Source organism: Podarcis pityusensis, assembly GCF_964106645.2.
Source record: "Podarcis pityusensis genome assembly, chromosome: 4".
Taxonomy (NCBI): domain Eukaryota; kingdom Metazoa; phylum Chordata; class Lepidosauria; order Squamata; family Lacertidae; genus Podarcis; species Podarcis pityusensis.
Genome location: NC_138027.1, coordinates 3804451 through 3819007, shown reverse-complemented (window position 1 = coordinate 3819007; position 14557 = coordinate 3804451). Strand labels below are relative to the sequence as shown.

At 42.4% G+C, this 14557-nt stretch overlaps 1 protein-coding gene across 5 annotated transcripts; it reads left to right on the top strand.

Annotated features, from left to right (window-relative positions):
- The first annotated feature begins 338 nt into the window (after positions 1–338).
- On the top strand, positions 339–13778 carry LOC308475069 (uncharacterized protein). Of its 5 annotated transcripts, none has more exons than XM_081001871.1 (6): positions 339–408; positions 1389–1896; positions 2098–2179; positions 2463–2545; positions 3447–3573; positions 10808–13778. In XM_081001871.1, the coding sequence occupies exons 2-6, from the start codon at positions 1480–1482 to the stop codon at positions 12832–12834; spliced, it is 2736 nt and encodes a 911-aa protein (XP_080857997.1). In that variant the 5' UTR covers positions 339–408; positions 1389–1479; the 3' UTR covers positions 12835–13778. The 5 variants fall into 5 exon arrangements, with proteins under 5 accessions (XP_080857997.1, XP_080857996.1, XP_080857995.1 ...); XM_081001870.1 differs by having other exon boundaries at positions 347–435; XM_081001869.1 differs by lacking the exon at positions 339–408 and adding an exon at positions 539–713 and having other exon boundaries at positions 1389–1881.
- The last annotated feature ends 779 nt before the right edge of the window (positions 13779–14557 follow it).

Sequence of the window (14557 nt, the reverse complement as noted above, 5' to 3'; positions counted from 1 at the left end):
CTCCTATCTCTCCACTCCTGAATTCTAGGAGGAGCTTCCTTGCCTCCTGCAAAGCCCTTTTCCCTGCAAGCTCTTCCTCTGGTTTCTGGCCAAGGGAGGGAGATGCTCAGAGTCCAGCCAAGAGCCTCACCCCCCAAAGGATATCTGGGCATTGGCGTAGCCGGGGGGGGCAGCTGCCCCCCTAAATGCATAAAAAAAAATAAGAATCTGAGGTTCTGCCAAGGGAGAGAGGGCTGAGCTGGGTGGACTCGGCTTGGCAAGGGTTAAAGGGAAGTGAGCTGCCTTCCTAGAGAGGCCAGGAAGCAAGGGGGGGCAGGTCCTCCCGAGCCAAGGCCCCTCCCTCCCCAGTCCTTTCCTGCTTTGGGGTCTCTCCTGCAAGGGCTGCCTCGCTGTCCCTCCTGGGATCTGGTGAGTCTCCTCTCTCTCTGGGATCTGGTGGGGGTTCCAGGGCTGCAGCAGGGGAGGGTGCCTGGGGGGCCTGATCTGCTCATGTGGGGGGGGGGGACCCCAAGTCAGGGGGGAGAGGGTCCTGCCAGGGAGGGGCCAGGTCTGCCACGCTCTCCTTCCTGCAGATCAGAGGATCCCTGACTCCCACGAAATCTCCCTTTTTAAACAAAGGAGTCCCTGGGACTTTAACTCTGTGTGACGTCGCTCAGCGTCATAGCACAACCGAGGAAACATGTGCAAATGGTTTTCCAAAGCTGGAGGAGGAGGTGGACTAGCCCCCCCCCCCCAAAAGAGGAAGGAAAGAGAGGCCAGGAATAAAGAGAGGGATCCCAGGCCATAGTCTGGCTGCTGAATTGCAAACCAGTTTGTGTTAAGCTATCTAATAGAACAACAACAAAAAATCAAGGGAGATGTCTTTGGCCCCGCCCACCTGGCCCTCAGGGGGTTGGCCAGATACATTCCTGGCCCTCAGAAGAGAGAAAAAGAGATCTCACCCCACGAATCTGTCTGGACAGCGGCAGAGATTGCAGAAAAGGAGACAGAAGCAGGGAGTGGAGGTGGGGTGAGGGTGGGGCTGGGGAGCAACTCCAGAGGACCCCCAGGTCAGGACCCCCACTAGAGAAAAGCATCCATTTATCACAAGATACAAATGACTCCCTTGTCATTCGGTTCTGACTTCATGCATTGACTGGAAGGCAGCAGAAACCAGGTTGATTAATCTGACAGAAATCCCTTCAGTTGCCTCCACATTTTGCATTGCTAGAAGGCTAGAGACTTATTTCTTCTCCTCTTCTTCCTCCTTTTCAAAAAGATAGCTCAACGTCTGGGATCTGGTGCAGTCCAGCCCTGGTTCCCAGCAAGACTCATCCATGCTTGCTCAGGGAACCATTCCCCCCCCCGTCCTACAAATTCTGTAACAGAACAATGTATTTGCTTTGTAGGATTTGCTGCAGCTTCTCATTTAGACGGACAGAACTTGGCAGAAGACCAAAGGGTTCCTTCCGATCTCTCAGAGGCTCCCTGAGAGCACAGATGGATGAGCAAGACTCAGCTGGCCCTGGAACAGGAAGAGGCCATGCCAACCAAACTGGGAGCAGTGGGGGATTCTGGGAAAACTCTGTGCTGAAGATCCTGGGTGAGGTGGACACCCTCCGCTCAGAGGTGCAGAGCCAGCAGTTGAGGCAGTTCTGCTGCCAGGAGGCCAAAGGACCCCGAGAGGTTTGCAGCCGACTCTACCACCTTGACCATCAGTGGCTGAAGCCGGAAAGGCACACGAAAGCTGAGATGCTGGACCTGGTGATCTTGGAGCAGTTCCTGGCTGTCCTTCCCCTGGAGATGGAGAGCTGGGTGAGGGACTGTGGAGTGGAGACCAGTTCCCAGGCGGTGGCCCTGGCCGAAGGTTTCCTCCTGAGTCAGGCAGAGGAGAGGAAGCAGGCAGAGAGAAAGCAGGTGAGAGAGACTTTCCTCTGGATACTCTCAAGGGGCTCCAAACAGGACAGAGAACATCCCATAATGGTCTGCTGATGGCCTATTCTTTTTCTGCAAGGCATCCATGTAATGATATCTAACACCCTTCAGGTTTTTGGCCCTGACATTCATTTTATAATCCTTCTCGTCATTCTCTGTTTTGAATCCTTGTTTCTTTCTCAGGGAAAGGATCTCTTTGCAGAAATGGACCTGGATTCCTGTGAGGCAGAGAGGCCTCCGTTGGACACCAGAGAGAGGCCACTGGGTAAGGAGGAAGGTGGTTTTTCTCCGTTTGGTCTCATTCTGTTGGTTTTCCAACACATCTGAGGGTTCTTTTCATCTTGTTTTGGGGGAGACAGTTGGGAGGAAGGGTCCAGAGGAGGGGATATAAATTTCTGCACAACTAACATATGAAATGGGCACAAACCTCCAAATGCACTCAGCGGGTGAGGCTTTCTCAAAGGCCCATCTGTAGTTAGAGATGCCCTGTTTCACCTGTGAGAGAAGCAGGCACTCCTGGGGTCCTGCTTACCTTTTTTCTCTTGCAGGTGACAGAAGGATGCCAGCAAGACCTCTTGATCCGCCTTTTCATGGGGGCAGAAGGGAAGCAGCGGCTGTGGAACCAGATCAGGTCAGGGGAAGCTGCCTTGTGGGGACAGAGGCTGAGGGATGGAGCAATGTCATGGACTGGTTGGGCACAGAGGAATGGTGGGAGGAAGCAGCCGGGGAACCAGGAAGGGAAGACGGCTCAGAGCCTAAGAAGTGGAGGTAGAAGGAGGATGAGCGGTCAGAGGGGGAAGAGGAGAAGCCTGGGAAGAGGAGGTGTCAGAAGCTGAAAGGGTAACAGGGCTTAGTGAGCTGGGAGACTCTGTGGCAGAATGCAGTGCAAAATCAGAGGTAGAAGAGGAAGGGGGCAAGTGGGAGAGGAAGGTTGAGAGGCAGAGGTAAGTCAGGAGAAGGAGGAGCCATGGGTGGCTCCTTCTTCTTTTGCCAGAAGCCACCCTCCCTACTTGTCTCTCAGAGCCAGGAGACCCCCTGCAATGCAGGAATCTTCTAGATCATCCAAGACAGATGGCCATCCAAAAAAGGCTTATTTTATTTCTAGACTGATCCCTGAAAGCAAAAATTGGTTTCTAAGCAGTGGACAAATCAGAACAAATAGTGGCCTGGATTCAACTAACCAGCCTCCTCCCCATTCCCCCATGAATCCCTTGAATTTGGCTTTACGGCATTGGAAAGGAACCTTCCCAGAACAGCTCATGAGGAGAGGAGAAAGTGGATCATTCCATCAGGCAAACTGGAATGCTTGCGTAGGCAGAATGATTTGAAAACCACATGTGGAGTACCACCTATTTGCACAAAGGCAAATACCCATAATTAAAAGACAGAATAAAATAAGCATCCATAAATAAAATGTGCAGCAAAGCAATCCTATTGAAACAACACCACAATTTACAGGAAGGAAACAGAGCATTGTGGAGCAGATCATATTTCTGCTGTCTCAGAGGAGGACATTTCCCTTTTTCTTTTAGGGTCCAGTGTGCTTTGAAGATGTCGCTGTTCGTTTCACGGACGAGGAGTGGGCGTTGCTGGATCCTGACCAGAGAGCTCTGCATAAGGACGTCATGGAGGAGAATCGTGGGATCGTGGCCTCTCTTGGTAAGGCTCCCTGTGGGATCGTCCTATCTGCCTGGAAATTCAAAAAATACGTCTATGGACCAACCTCATATATTTTCACAGAGCTCAACAGCGCCCCCTATAACACCTGGGAACCTAACACCCCCACAATAAAGAGTAACTTACAGTTTTTTCTTTGAACAATCTTCTTCAAAATATTCCTTTTTCTACCACGATTGGGCTGGTCTGAACTGCCTAGGCCATCTTAAATGTCAGCTTCAGAAAATAAGTAGCTTCAGGTTTTCTGTTTTTGCTCCTGTCAGTCTTGGGTTGACCAAAGAGACGACTGACATTGGAGGTGGAGGGGATGCCATGACTGGGCCAAACAAAATTCATCCCAGAGAAGAGCTAGACTTACTGAATTTCAGATAGAAGTAGCAGTGGTGATGAGGATGATGATACAGTGGTACCTCGGTTTACAAACATAATAATAATAATAACAACAACAAGAAGAAGAAGAAACTTAAAATTTCCCGGAAGAGGACTGTTCTTAAATCGAGGTACCACTGTAGTAATAATAATAATTTTTTATTTCTACCCTGCCCATCTGGCTGGGTTCCTCTAGCCATTCTGGGCGGCTTCCAACATATATATAAACATGAAACATAAATAATTATAATCTGATCCCATATAAAAAGAACATTAACTTTATTTTTTATTTTTTACCAATCAATTTTTATTGTTTTCTTTACACAGTCATTTTACAATACATTAAATCACATATATACTTTTAGCTCTGCCGAGCTTGCGACTTCCCTCCTTCCCTTCAGCAGGTATCCCTTATTTTCTCCAGTCGCGTATTTTAATTTCTAACCTTGTATCTGTCTTATACATTGTAGGAGTTATTTCAAACCTGCCAGTGTTTTTAAATTTTTACAATTATCCTTTAAGTACACAGTACATTTACTCCAACTTTCCTGAAATCTCTGATCGTCCTGATCCCGAATCCTGCCGGTCAGTTTGGCTAATTCCGTGTAGTTCATCATTTTCGTCTGCCACTCTGCAGTGGTGGGAACTTTCCGGTTTTGGGCCTATATATTCCTTGTTGCCGCTGTGGCGTACATAAATAGCCTTTGGTCTGTTTTCTTAGCCTCCTTCCCCAACAAAAAAGCCTCTGGTTTTTTGGGAAAGGTATATTTAAGTACTTTCTTAAGTTCATTATAGATCAACTCCCAAAAATTCTTGACTTTATCACAAGTCCACCACATATGATAGAAGTCTCCATCCACCTTTTTACATTTCCAGCATTTCTTATCCCTCATCCTATACATTTTTGCCAGTTTTACTGGTGTCAAATGCCACCTATATATCATCTTCATTAAATTTTCTTTTAAAGCCGTACACGTCGTGAATTTCATACTTTCGTTCCATAATTTTAGCCATGCATCCAGTTCAATATTATGCTTAAAATCTATAGCCCATTTTATCATTGCTTCTTTCGCCTCTTCAACTTTTGTAAACCATTCTAATAACAAATCATATATCTTAGATAGTATTCTACCTCTGCTTTCCTCTAATTCTAACTGAAATCTTGATTTTTTTATCCTTAAACCCGGCTTTCCTTTTATCCTCACTCAATATATCATTCACCTGATGGTATTGCAACCAACCTGTAAACATGCCTTCTCTTTACTCTTATGGTTTAAGTTTTAACCCTTGTTCCATTTTTCTAATAATTTCCTCATAGGTGGCTCACCTTCCTTCCATATTTACTTTTTTAACTGTCAACACCTCTATTGGCGATATCCACCATAGGGTTTTCCTTTACAATAAATATTTGTTTCTTTCCCATACTTCATAAATTGACCTTCTGATCACATGGTTTAAAAAAACCTTTTTGAACTTTTACCTTATCATACCACAGGTACGAGTGCCACCCGTACCTGTTGTCATGACCTTCTAAATCCAATAGGTCCGTATTTTCCAATGTTATCCATTCCTTTAACCATACGAGACAAGACGCTTCATAATAGAGATTCATAGCTGGTATAATAATAATAATAATAATAATAATAATAATAATAATTTATTATTTATACCCCGCCCATCTGGCTGGGCCTCCCTAGCAACTCTGGGCGGCTTCCATAGAAACCAAAAATACAGTAAAATATCACACGTTAAAAACTTCCCTGAACAGGGCTTCCTTATGGCAAATCCACCTCTTTCTTTTTCATCTATCAACATTTTCATTTTGATCCTCAGCTTCTTTCCCTGCCAGACAAATCTTGACACTATTTTTTGCCATTCTCTACATTGTCCTGTCCCTTTAATCAATGGAATTGTTTGGAATAAGAATAACATTCTAGGTAAAACGTTCATCTTAATCACCGATATTCTGCCCAAAAAGGATAATTTCAAACTGTTCCAAATTTCTAAATCCTTCTTAATCTCTCTCCATGTGGTTTCATAATTATCTTTATACAATTTTTTCCCCTGTTGTCAACCAAATTCCAAGGTATTTCACTTTCTTAACCACCATAATTCCTGTCCTGTGTTGCAATTCCTCTGTCTCTTCTTTATTCATATTTTTTACCAGCATTTTGGTCTTATTTCTATTGAGTTTGAATCCCGCAACTTTTCCAAATTCCTCCATTCTCTCTAGGGCTTTTTGTACACTGTTCTTTGGTCTTCTAATGTTAAAACTAAATCATCAGCAAACGCTTTTACTTTAAACTCTTTCGATCCCACCTTAATACCTCTGATTTCTGACACTTCTCTCAAATTCTTGTTTAATACTTCTGAAACCGTAATAAACAACAGGGGTGACAAAAGACACCCCTGTCTGGTACCTTTAGAGATTTCAAAGTTGTCAGACAAATTATTATTTATAATAAGTTTGGCTTTTTGTTCTGAGTATATAGCCTCAATACCTTTCAAAAACATTTCTCCTATTCCCATTGTTTTTAGGTTTTCTTTCATAAACCACCACGAAACATTATCAAATGCTTTCTCTGCATCAATGAACACCAAGGCCGCTTGTTTATCATTTCTAGACTCCCAAGTACTCAATTATAGCCACTATGTTCCTAACATTGTCCTTCAGTTGTCGCCCTGGTAGGAAACCAGCTTGATCTTTATATATTACTTCCTTTAAAAGTTTTTTTAATCTGTCGGCCAGCACATCCGCAAATAATTTATAGTCATTGTTCAATAAGGAAATAGGTCTATAATTTTTAACACTCAAACCATCTGTATCTTTCTTTGGGATTAAAGTGATGTACGCCTCTTTCTAGGTATTTGGAATTTTCCCTTCCTTCAAAATGTTATTCATAACCTCACACAGCACAGGTAATAATGGTCCATCTAGTGTCTTATAATATTTTGCTGAAATGCCGTCAGGGCCTGGAGCTTTCCCTATCTTCATTCTCTTTATCGCCTTCTCAATTTCTTGTTCTGTAATTATCTGGTTTAATTGTTCCTTTTCTCATGGGGGGATCTGCTGTAATTGATGGCTTCGTATATAATTTTCTGTTTTCTTACCATCTTCTTTCTCTTTCTTATCTTTATAAAATTTCAGAAAGGTCTTTCTAATTTCTTTGGGGTCTTCAATTATGTTTTCTGCCTCTTATCTTACAAATTGTGTTTTGTTTTTGTCTTGCCTTTAATTGCCACGCCAATAATTTTCCAGTTTTGTTGGCGGATTCGAAATTCCTTTGTCTCATTGTTTTTATTTTCCACTCTACATCCTGACTCACCAACATCGAGAACTGAGTCTGCAACAATTTAATATTTTGTCTTGTTAGCTCATCTTTTGGTTTTATTGTCAGCAGTCTCTCATTCTCCATGAGATGGGCCAGGATTTCTTCTTTCTTCTTCTCCCTTCCTCTTTTCTGAAAACTGTTCTTTTGGATCAGGAATCCTCTCATTACAGCTTTGTGTGCATCCCATACTGTTTCAATGGGTGTTCCTTTGTTTAAATTCCACTTATTCTGTAATTGTCTCTTTTGCCTAATTTACTATCTTTTGGCCATTGAATAAACTTTCATTCATCCTCCATCTGAATGATGAAGGGTCTTTTCCTTTTAACTCCAAATATAACGAATTATGTTCTGATAATGTCCTTGGGAGATTCTCAATTTTGGAAATTCTTGGCACCAATTCATTAGAAGTCCAAATGTAATTTTTTCTACCAAAGCTTGGATTTGGACCTGGAAAGAATGTGAACTGTTTTGTTACGAGATTTCTAAGTCTCCAAATATCTGTTAGCCCCATAGTGTCTGATATATCAAGATATGTTTTTGGTAGTTTACCTTCATTTGTGTCTCACCTTTTCGTTGATCTATCCAAATCTGGAATAACCACACTGTTGAAATCCCCCATTACTATCACTCTCTGATCCAAAAATTCTGATAATGTTTCACTAAGCTTCGAATAAAAGTCGGCTTTTTTGTCATTAGGTGCGTAGATTCCCACCGTGATTACCTTTCCCCCCTGGAGCGTAATTTGCACTATCAGCACTTTCCCCTCCTCATCTTTATAAAATAATTTTGGGTCATATTTCTCCTTTATATACAATACAACCCCTCTTTTCTTGTTTGTGTCTGAGGCAATAAAGTCTCTCCCCAATCTTTTATTACTTAAAACCCTCTTATGTTTCCTTGCGACATGTGTTTCCGGTAAACAGGTTATATTTAAATTCCGTTTAATCAAGACATGTTCGATTTTGTTCCTTTTATTTTTATTTTCAAGTCCATTCACATTCCATGAAAGTATTTTCAGAGCCTTTTTCTGGTTTGTTCAAGTCTACTATCAAGTCCAAATCAAACTTGGAGGTCCTTGTTATTATTATCCTCTTCTCCCTCTTCTCCCTCTTCTTCTTCTTTCTCCTCTTCTTACTCTTCCTCTTCTTCCCCTCTCCTTTTCTCCTCTTCAGACTGGTCCCGTCCTGGTCTTACCTTCTCCACTTTTCCCAACTCTATATCATATCTTCTGGAGAATTTTTCCAGATCCTGAAGGCTACTTAGTTTGAACCTCTTGTCTTTGTAATAGAAGGAAATTCCTTCTGGAAATTCCCATCTATACTGGATTCCATTTTTCTTTAACTGGCCATCTGGTTGGTGGCAGCGGATTAGTGGTGTACGGGTCAATAGTCCGTGAGATGACCGGGGGCTCCATACAAACACCACAGTTGGCTCCATAGATTTCTGATTGGGTTAATGTTTGGGCTATTCCCAAACCATTCCAGCAGTGGAATAGGATTATCTTTAAAGCACCTTTTGAACACAGCAACGACATGGAGCTGAATCCTGTTGAAAGAGGAAAGAAAGAAAGAACGAAAGAAAGAAAGAAAGGAAAGAAAGAAAGAAAGATTTGTATAAATATATATAGAAATGCTTCAGTATCTGGGAAAAGATCACTTGTGGAACGCTTCAGTTTGGGCTCAAGTATTTTATTTATATTTGGGGGCATTTACATTCCCATTAATGATTCAAATTCTGCCCACACTTTTACTGACATACAACCCCAGATCATCACACTACAGTGGAAGCTTTACTTACAACCATAATTCGTTCCGGAGGTCCGATCATAACTAGAAACGTACATAAGTAGGGGCACCCTTTTCAAGAGAAAGTAATGGAAAAGTGAATTGATCCATTCTAGACGATGAATAACAGCCCCAAAACAGCAATTTAACATGGATTTTACTCTCTAACAAGACCATAGATCCATAAAATGAAGGCAATAATAACGTACTGTACGATAAAATAAATAAGACAGTATTGTAGATGGGGGGAAAACGTTTTTTTCTTCTTACGTGCACTGTGGATGGGTGGGCTTATCTGGCTACAAGCTGGGGGTGGGGCAAGGGTCAGTAAAGAGCTGATTCACTTTGGCCAGGGTCATGCTTTTTTCTTGCCAGGCCAGGTTCTTCTCTAGACTTCCTCAGGTTGGTTCCTCAGCGGGGTTTGGGGCTGTAGTGCGCCCTGCTATGCCTCTTGCAGGCAGCACCTCTTCCACAGATTCGAGGGTGGGATGGGGGCCCTCTCCCCAGCAGCAGAGGCCTCAGCGCTGCTCCGCAGCTGGCAGGGAGTGTTCCAGTAAACTGAAGACCTCTCCCCGGCGGCAAAGGCTCCATCGCTGCCCTGCAGCCGGCCGGGCGAGCTCCAGGCTGCTGGCAAGACCTCTGTCTCTAGAGGAAAGTTCATAAGTCGAAGCGCCTACTGAAGGTCATAACTGGAATGGTACAAAAGTAGAGCCATACGTAAGTCAAGGATCTACTGTTTCCGGGTGTTTCACGGTCGGTGTAATGCAAGTAGGATGTAAATGTTCTCTGATTCTTCTCCTTGCATGTTTCATGCCATCACTACCAAGCAAGGAGATTTGGGTCTCATCGCTCCAAATAACACTGTCCCATTGTTCCACTGTCCAGTTAACATGGGTTTAATCTTTTCAACCTTTGCTTGAGAGATAACAATGGCTTTTTCCTTATAATTCTAACATTTAGACCAGTCCTTGCACTTAACTTCACATTACATTGCGCCATGTCATCTTGTATACACCCAGATGATTTTCTTCTGTCATGTAGGGACAGTCTCTCCATTCTTCAATCGTCACTTGGCTTTGTGACCTTTTCCTGCCTTAGCCAGTCTGATTTTGTAGTGACTGAGTCTCCTTATACCTCTTCAAAAATATAGAAAGGCCAGCTTTGGTTAAGTTTTTCCTAATCTTTCATCTAATTTCTTCATAACTGTAGCCTTGTTCACTTAATAGTATAATTTTACATCGCTTTCTGGGTGACCAGTCAACGCTTTGTGCCATTTCTATAATTTTATTATGTTTTACAACCTCACTAAATGAAAGAACACAAAAAACCAACTAACTTGATAGCAATCACATAACACACTGAAAATGTCAACCTAAGCAAGTGGTGCCTCCTTTTTCTGGTTATTTGGCTATGATGTTTGATAAAATACAGGTAATTGAAGAAACTTTGTTGGATTGCTTTCTTGATTAAATTACCTTTCCATTGATATATAATTTTATGATATTACTCCAAAAGAAGTGGTGTTTTGAGCCATCAAACCTCTGAAATACACTTTTTTCTAAAAGGCTTCCACAATTTTGACCACTACTATATATCAAATAAAGCAACATTCAACAACTCATCAGAATCTTATAATAAACAAACAACACAGGTAATGAACACACACCCAATTACCTTCAGTTCTTCTCCATTTGTTCCTGAGGCTCTAATCCCTTTTTGTTTCCATTGCAGATTGTGATGAATTGGAAATCGAGAACAAAGGTGACCACGAAAAAATCCTCAGAGAGGAGAAGCAACATAAAAATTTGGAGTATGGAAAAAACTGCAGTCAGAGCTCCCATTCCACTTCCCATGAACAAAATTTCATTGGAAAGAAACTCTATCAATGCATGGAATGTGGAAAGAGCTTCTGTCAGAGCTCCCATCTCATTTCCCAGCAAAGAATTCATACACGGGAGAAACCGTATCAGTGTGTGGAATGTGGAAAGAGATTCAGTCAGAGTTCCAATCTCACTTCCGATCAAATAATTCATACAGGGGAGAAGCCCTATCAGTGTGTGGAATGTGGAAAGAGATTCAGGAGGAGCTCCGATCTCACGACCCATCAAAGAATTCATACAGGGGAGAAACCCTATCAGTGTGTGGAATGTGGAAAGAGCTTCAGTCAGAGCTCCCATCTCATTTCCCATCAAAGAATTCACATAGGGGAGAAACCCTATAAGTGTGTGGATTGTGGAAAAAGCTTCACTGATAGTTCCAAACTTACTTCCCATCAAAGAGTTCATACAGGGGAGAAACCCTATCAGTGTGTGGAATGTGGAAAGAGCTTCAGTCACAGCCACAGTCTCACTTTCCATCAAACAATTCATACAGGGGATAAACCCTATCAGTGTGTGGAATGTGGAAAGAGCTTTAGGAAGAGCTCCGATCTCACTTCCCATCAAAGAATTCATACAGGGGAGAAACCCTATCAGTGTGCGGAATGTGGAAAGAGCTTCAGTCAGAGTGCCCATCTCACTTCCCATCAAAGAATTCACAAAGGGGAGAAACCCTATCAGTGCATGGAATGTGGAAAGAGCTTTACAGATAGCTCTTCCCTCACTTCCCATCACAGAATTCATACAGGGGAGAAACCCTATCAGTGTGGGGAATGTGGAAAGAGCTACACTCATAACTCCTCTCTCACTTCACATCAAAGAATTCATACAGGGGAGAAACCCTATCAGTGTGGGGAATGTGGAAAGAGCTTCAGGATGAGCTCTGATCTCACCAAGCATCAGAGAATTCATACAGGGGAGAAACCCTATCAGTGTGTGGAATGTGGAAAGAGCTTCAATCAGAGCTCCTCTCTCACTTTCCATCAAAGAATTCATACAGGGGAGAAACCATATCAGTGTGTGGAATGTGGAAAGAGCTTCACTGATAGCTCCTCTCTCACTTCCCATCAAAGAATTCATACAGGGGAGAAACCCTATCAGTGTGGGGAATGTGGAAAGAGCTTCAGAAAAAGCTCCGATCTCACTAAGCATCAGAGAATTCATAAAGGTGAGAAACCCTATAAGTGCCTGATATGTGGAAAGAGCTTCACTGATAGTTCCAAACTCACTTCCCATCAAAAAGTTCATACAGGGGAGAAACCCTATCAGTGTGTGGAATGTGGAAAGAGCTTCATTTACAGCCACAGTCTGGCTTTCCATCAAAGAATTCATACAGGGGAGAAACCCTATCAGTGCATGCAATGTGGAAAGAGGTTCACTGATAGCTCCTCTCTCACTTCCCATCAAAGAATTCATACAGGGGAGAAACCCTATCAGTGTGTGGAATGTGGAAAGAGCTTCACTCACAGCCACAGTCTCACTTCCCATCGAAGAATTCATACAGGGGAGAAACCCTATCAGTGTGTGGAATGTGGAAAGAGCTTCACTGATAGCTCCTCTCTCACTTCCCATCAAAGAATTCATACAGGGGAGAAACCCTATCAGTGTGGGGAATGTGGAAAGAGCTTCAGAAAAAGCTCCGATCTCACTAAGCATCAGAGAATTCATACAGGGGAGAAACCCTATCAGTGTGTGGAATGTGGAAAGAGCTTCAGTCAGAGCTCCTCTTGCATTTTCCATCAAAGAATTCATACAGGGGAGAAACCCTATCAGTGTGTGGAATGTGGAAAGAGCTTCATTAAGAGTTCCTCTCTCACTTCCCATCAAAGAATTCATACAGGAGAGAGAGAGAAAGGGACGTGGCATACATACAGAGATTAGCTGAAGAATCAAGAAGGGAAATGGAAATTAAAAGACTATGAGGAAATAAAAGATTATTTGCAGAGTTGGTTACACTACAATTACATAGAATGTACGAGGAAGATAATAAAGCATTTAGTTATACATTTTCTAGATTTCAAAAGGGAGTTATAGAAAAAGTGAAGCAGCTGAAGAAAGTGTATAATATTTTGCTAGAACAGGAAACAAAAGATGAGGAGGAAAAAATGGTCATGATCAAATGGGCACAAGATATAGGACATAACATACAACTTGAGGACTGGGAAAAATTGTGGAAAGTAGATTTGAAATTTACAGACTGTTCTCTTTTGAAAGAAAACTATATGAAAATGATGTATAGTTCATATATTACACCAGTACTGATAGCAAAAATGTATAGAACTGGGTCAAATATATGTTGGAAATATAAAGAAAAAGAAAGGACTTATAATCACATGTGGTGGGAATGTAGAGAAGTTTAAAAATTGTGGGAAATGATATATAATGAATTGAAAAAAAATGTTCAAATTGGCATATGTAAGAAAACCCCAGAAGTATTCTTGTTAGGTATTGGAGGACAAGACCTGCCAAGGAAAAGAAAGAATTTATTTATGTATGCTAAAACAGTGGCGAGAGTCTTGTTCGCAGAAGGATGGAAGAATGAGGAAATCCCAATGAAAGAACAGTGGCAAGAAAAATTGATGACCTATGCGGAATTGCCCAAATTGACATATAAACTGTTTGAAAAGGACAACTGTGACTTCAAGGAAGAATGGGAACTTTTTACAAACTATCTAAAAAGACATCAAAGTAAACTGGAGTCCTTGGCAGGTTTTGAATAAACATCCATAAATTTATTAGTTGAACACATGATAAATAAGGCAAGGATATGTACAATTTTATAACATGCAGAAAACAATATATGCAAAGAAATCAGGGAGGGGAGCTGAGGGAAGTCCATGGTGGGTGGGAGAGGGAGGGTTGGAGGGGAAGGGGGGAAATAATGTAATTGATTATGAGGGTGGATAAATTGTTATGCTGAAATTGTTTAATAAAAAATATTTTTTTACAAAAATTCATACAGGGGAAAACCCTATCAGTGCTTTGAATGTGGAAAGAAAAGAGCTTCAGTCACAGCCACAGTATCACTTTCCATCAAAGAATTCATACAGGGGAGAATCTCTATCGTGTGTGGAATGTGGAAAGAGCTTCAATCAGAGCAGCAAACTAACTTCCCATCAAAGAATCCATACAAAGGTTGGCAAAACGTTTATACAGCTTTAGGAGCCGGGCAAAGGGTTAAACCATAGAGCCTAGGACTTGCCGATCAGAAGGTCGGCGGTTCAAATCCCTGTGACGGGGTGAGCTCCCGTTGCTCGGTCTCTGCTCCTGCCAACCTAGCAGTTCGAAAGCACACCAAAGTGCAAGTAGATAAATAGGTACCGCTCCGGCGGGAAGGTAAACGGCGTTTCCGTGCGCTGCTGGCCACATGACCCGGAAGCTGTACATTTCATAAAGTGAGATGAGCGTTGCAACCCCAGAGTCGGTCACAACTGGACCTAATGGTCAGGGGTCCCTTTACCTTTACCTTTAAATCCACACCTTTATAAGCAGGCCTTTGGTTGATTGACATCTAATGCTCTTTTAACGTGGTGTTTTGTGTTGTAACATTCCTGAGACCTGTGGGTGTAGGGAATAGGCGGCAACTCTTAAAGGCCTAGTGGTC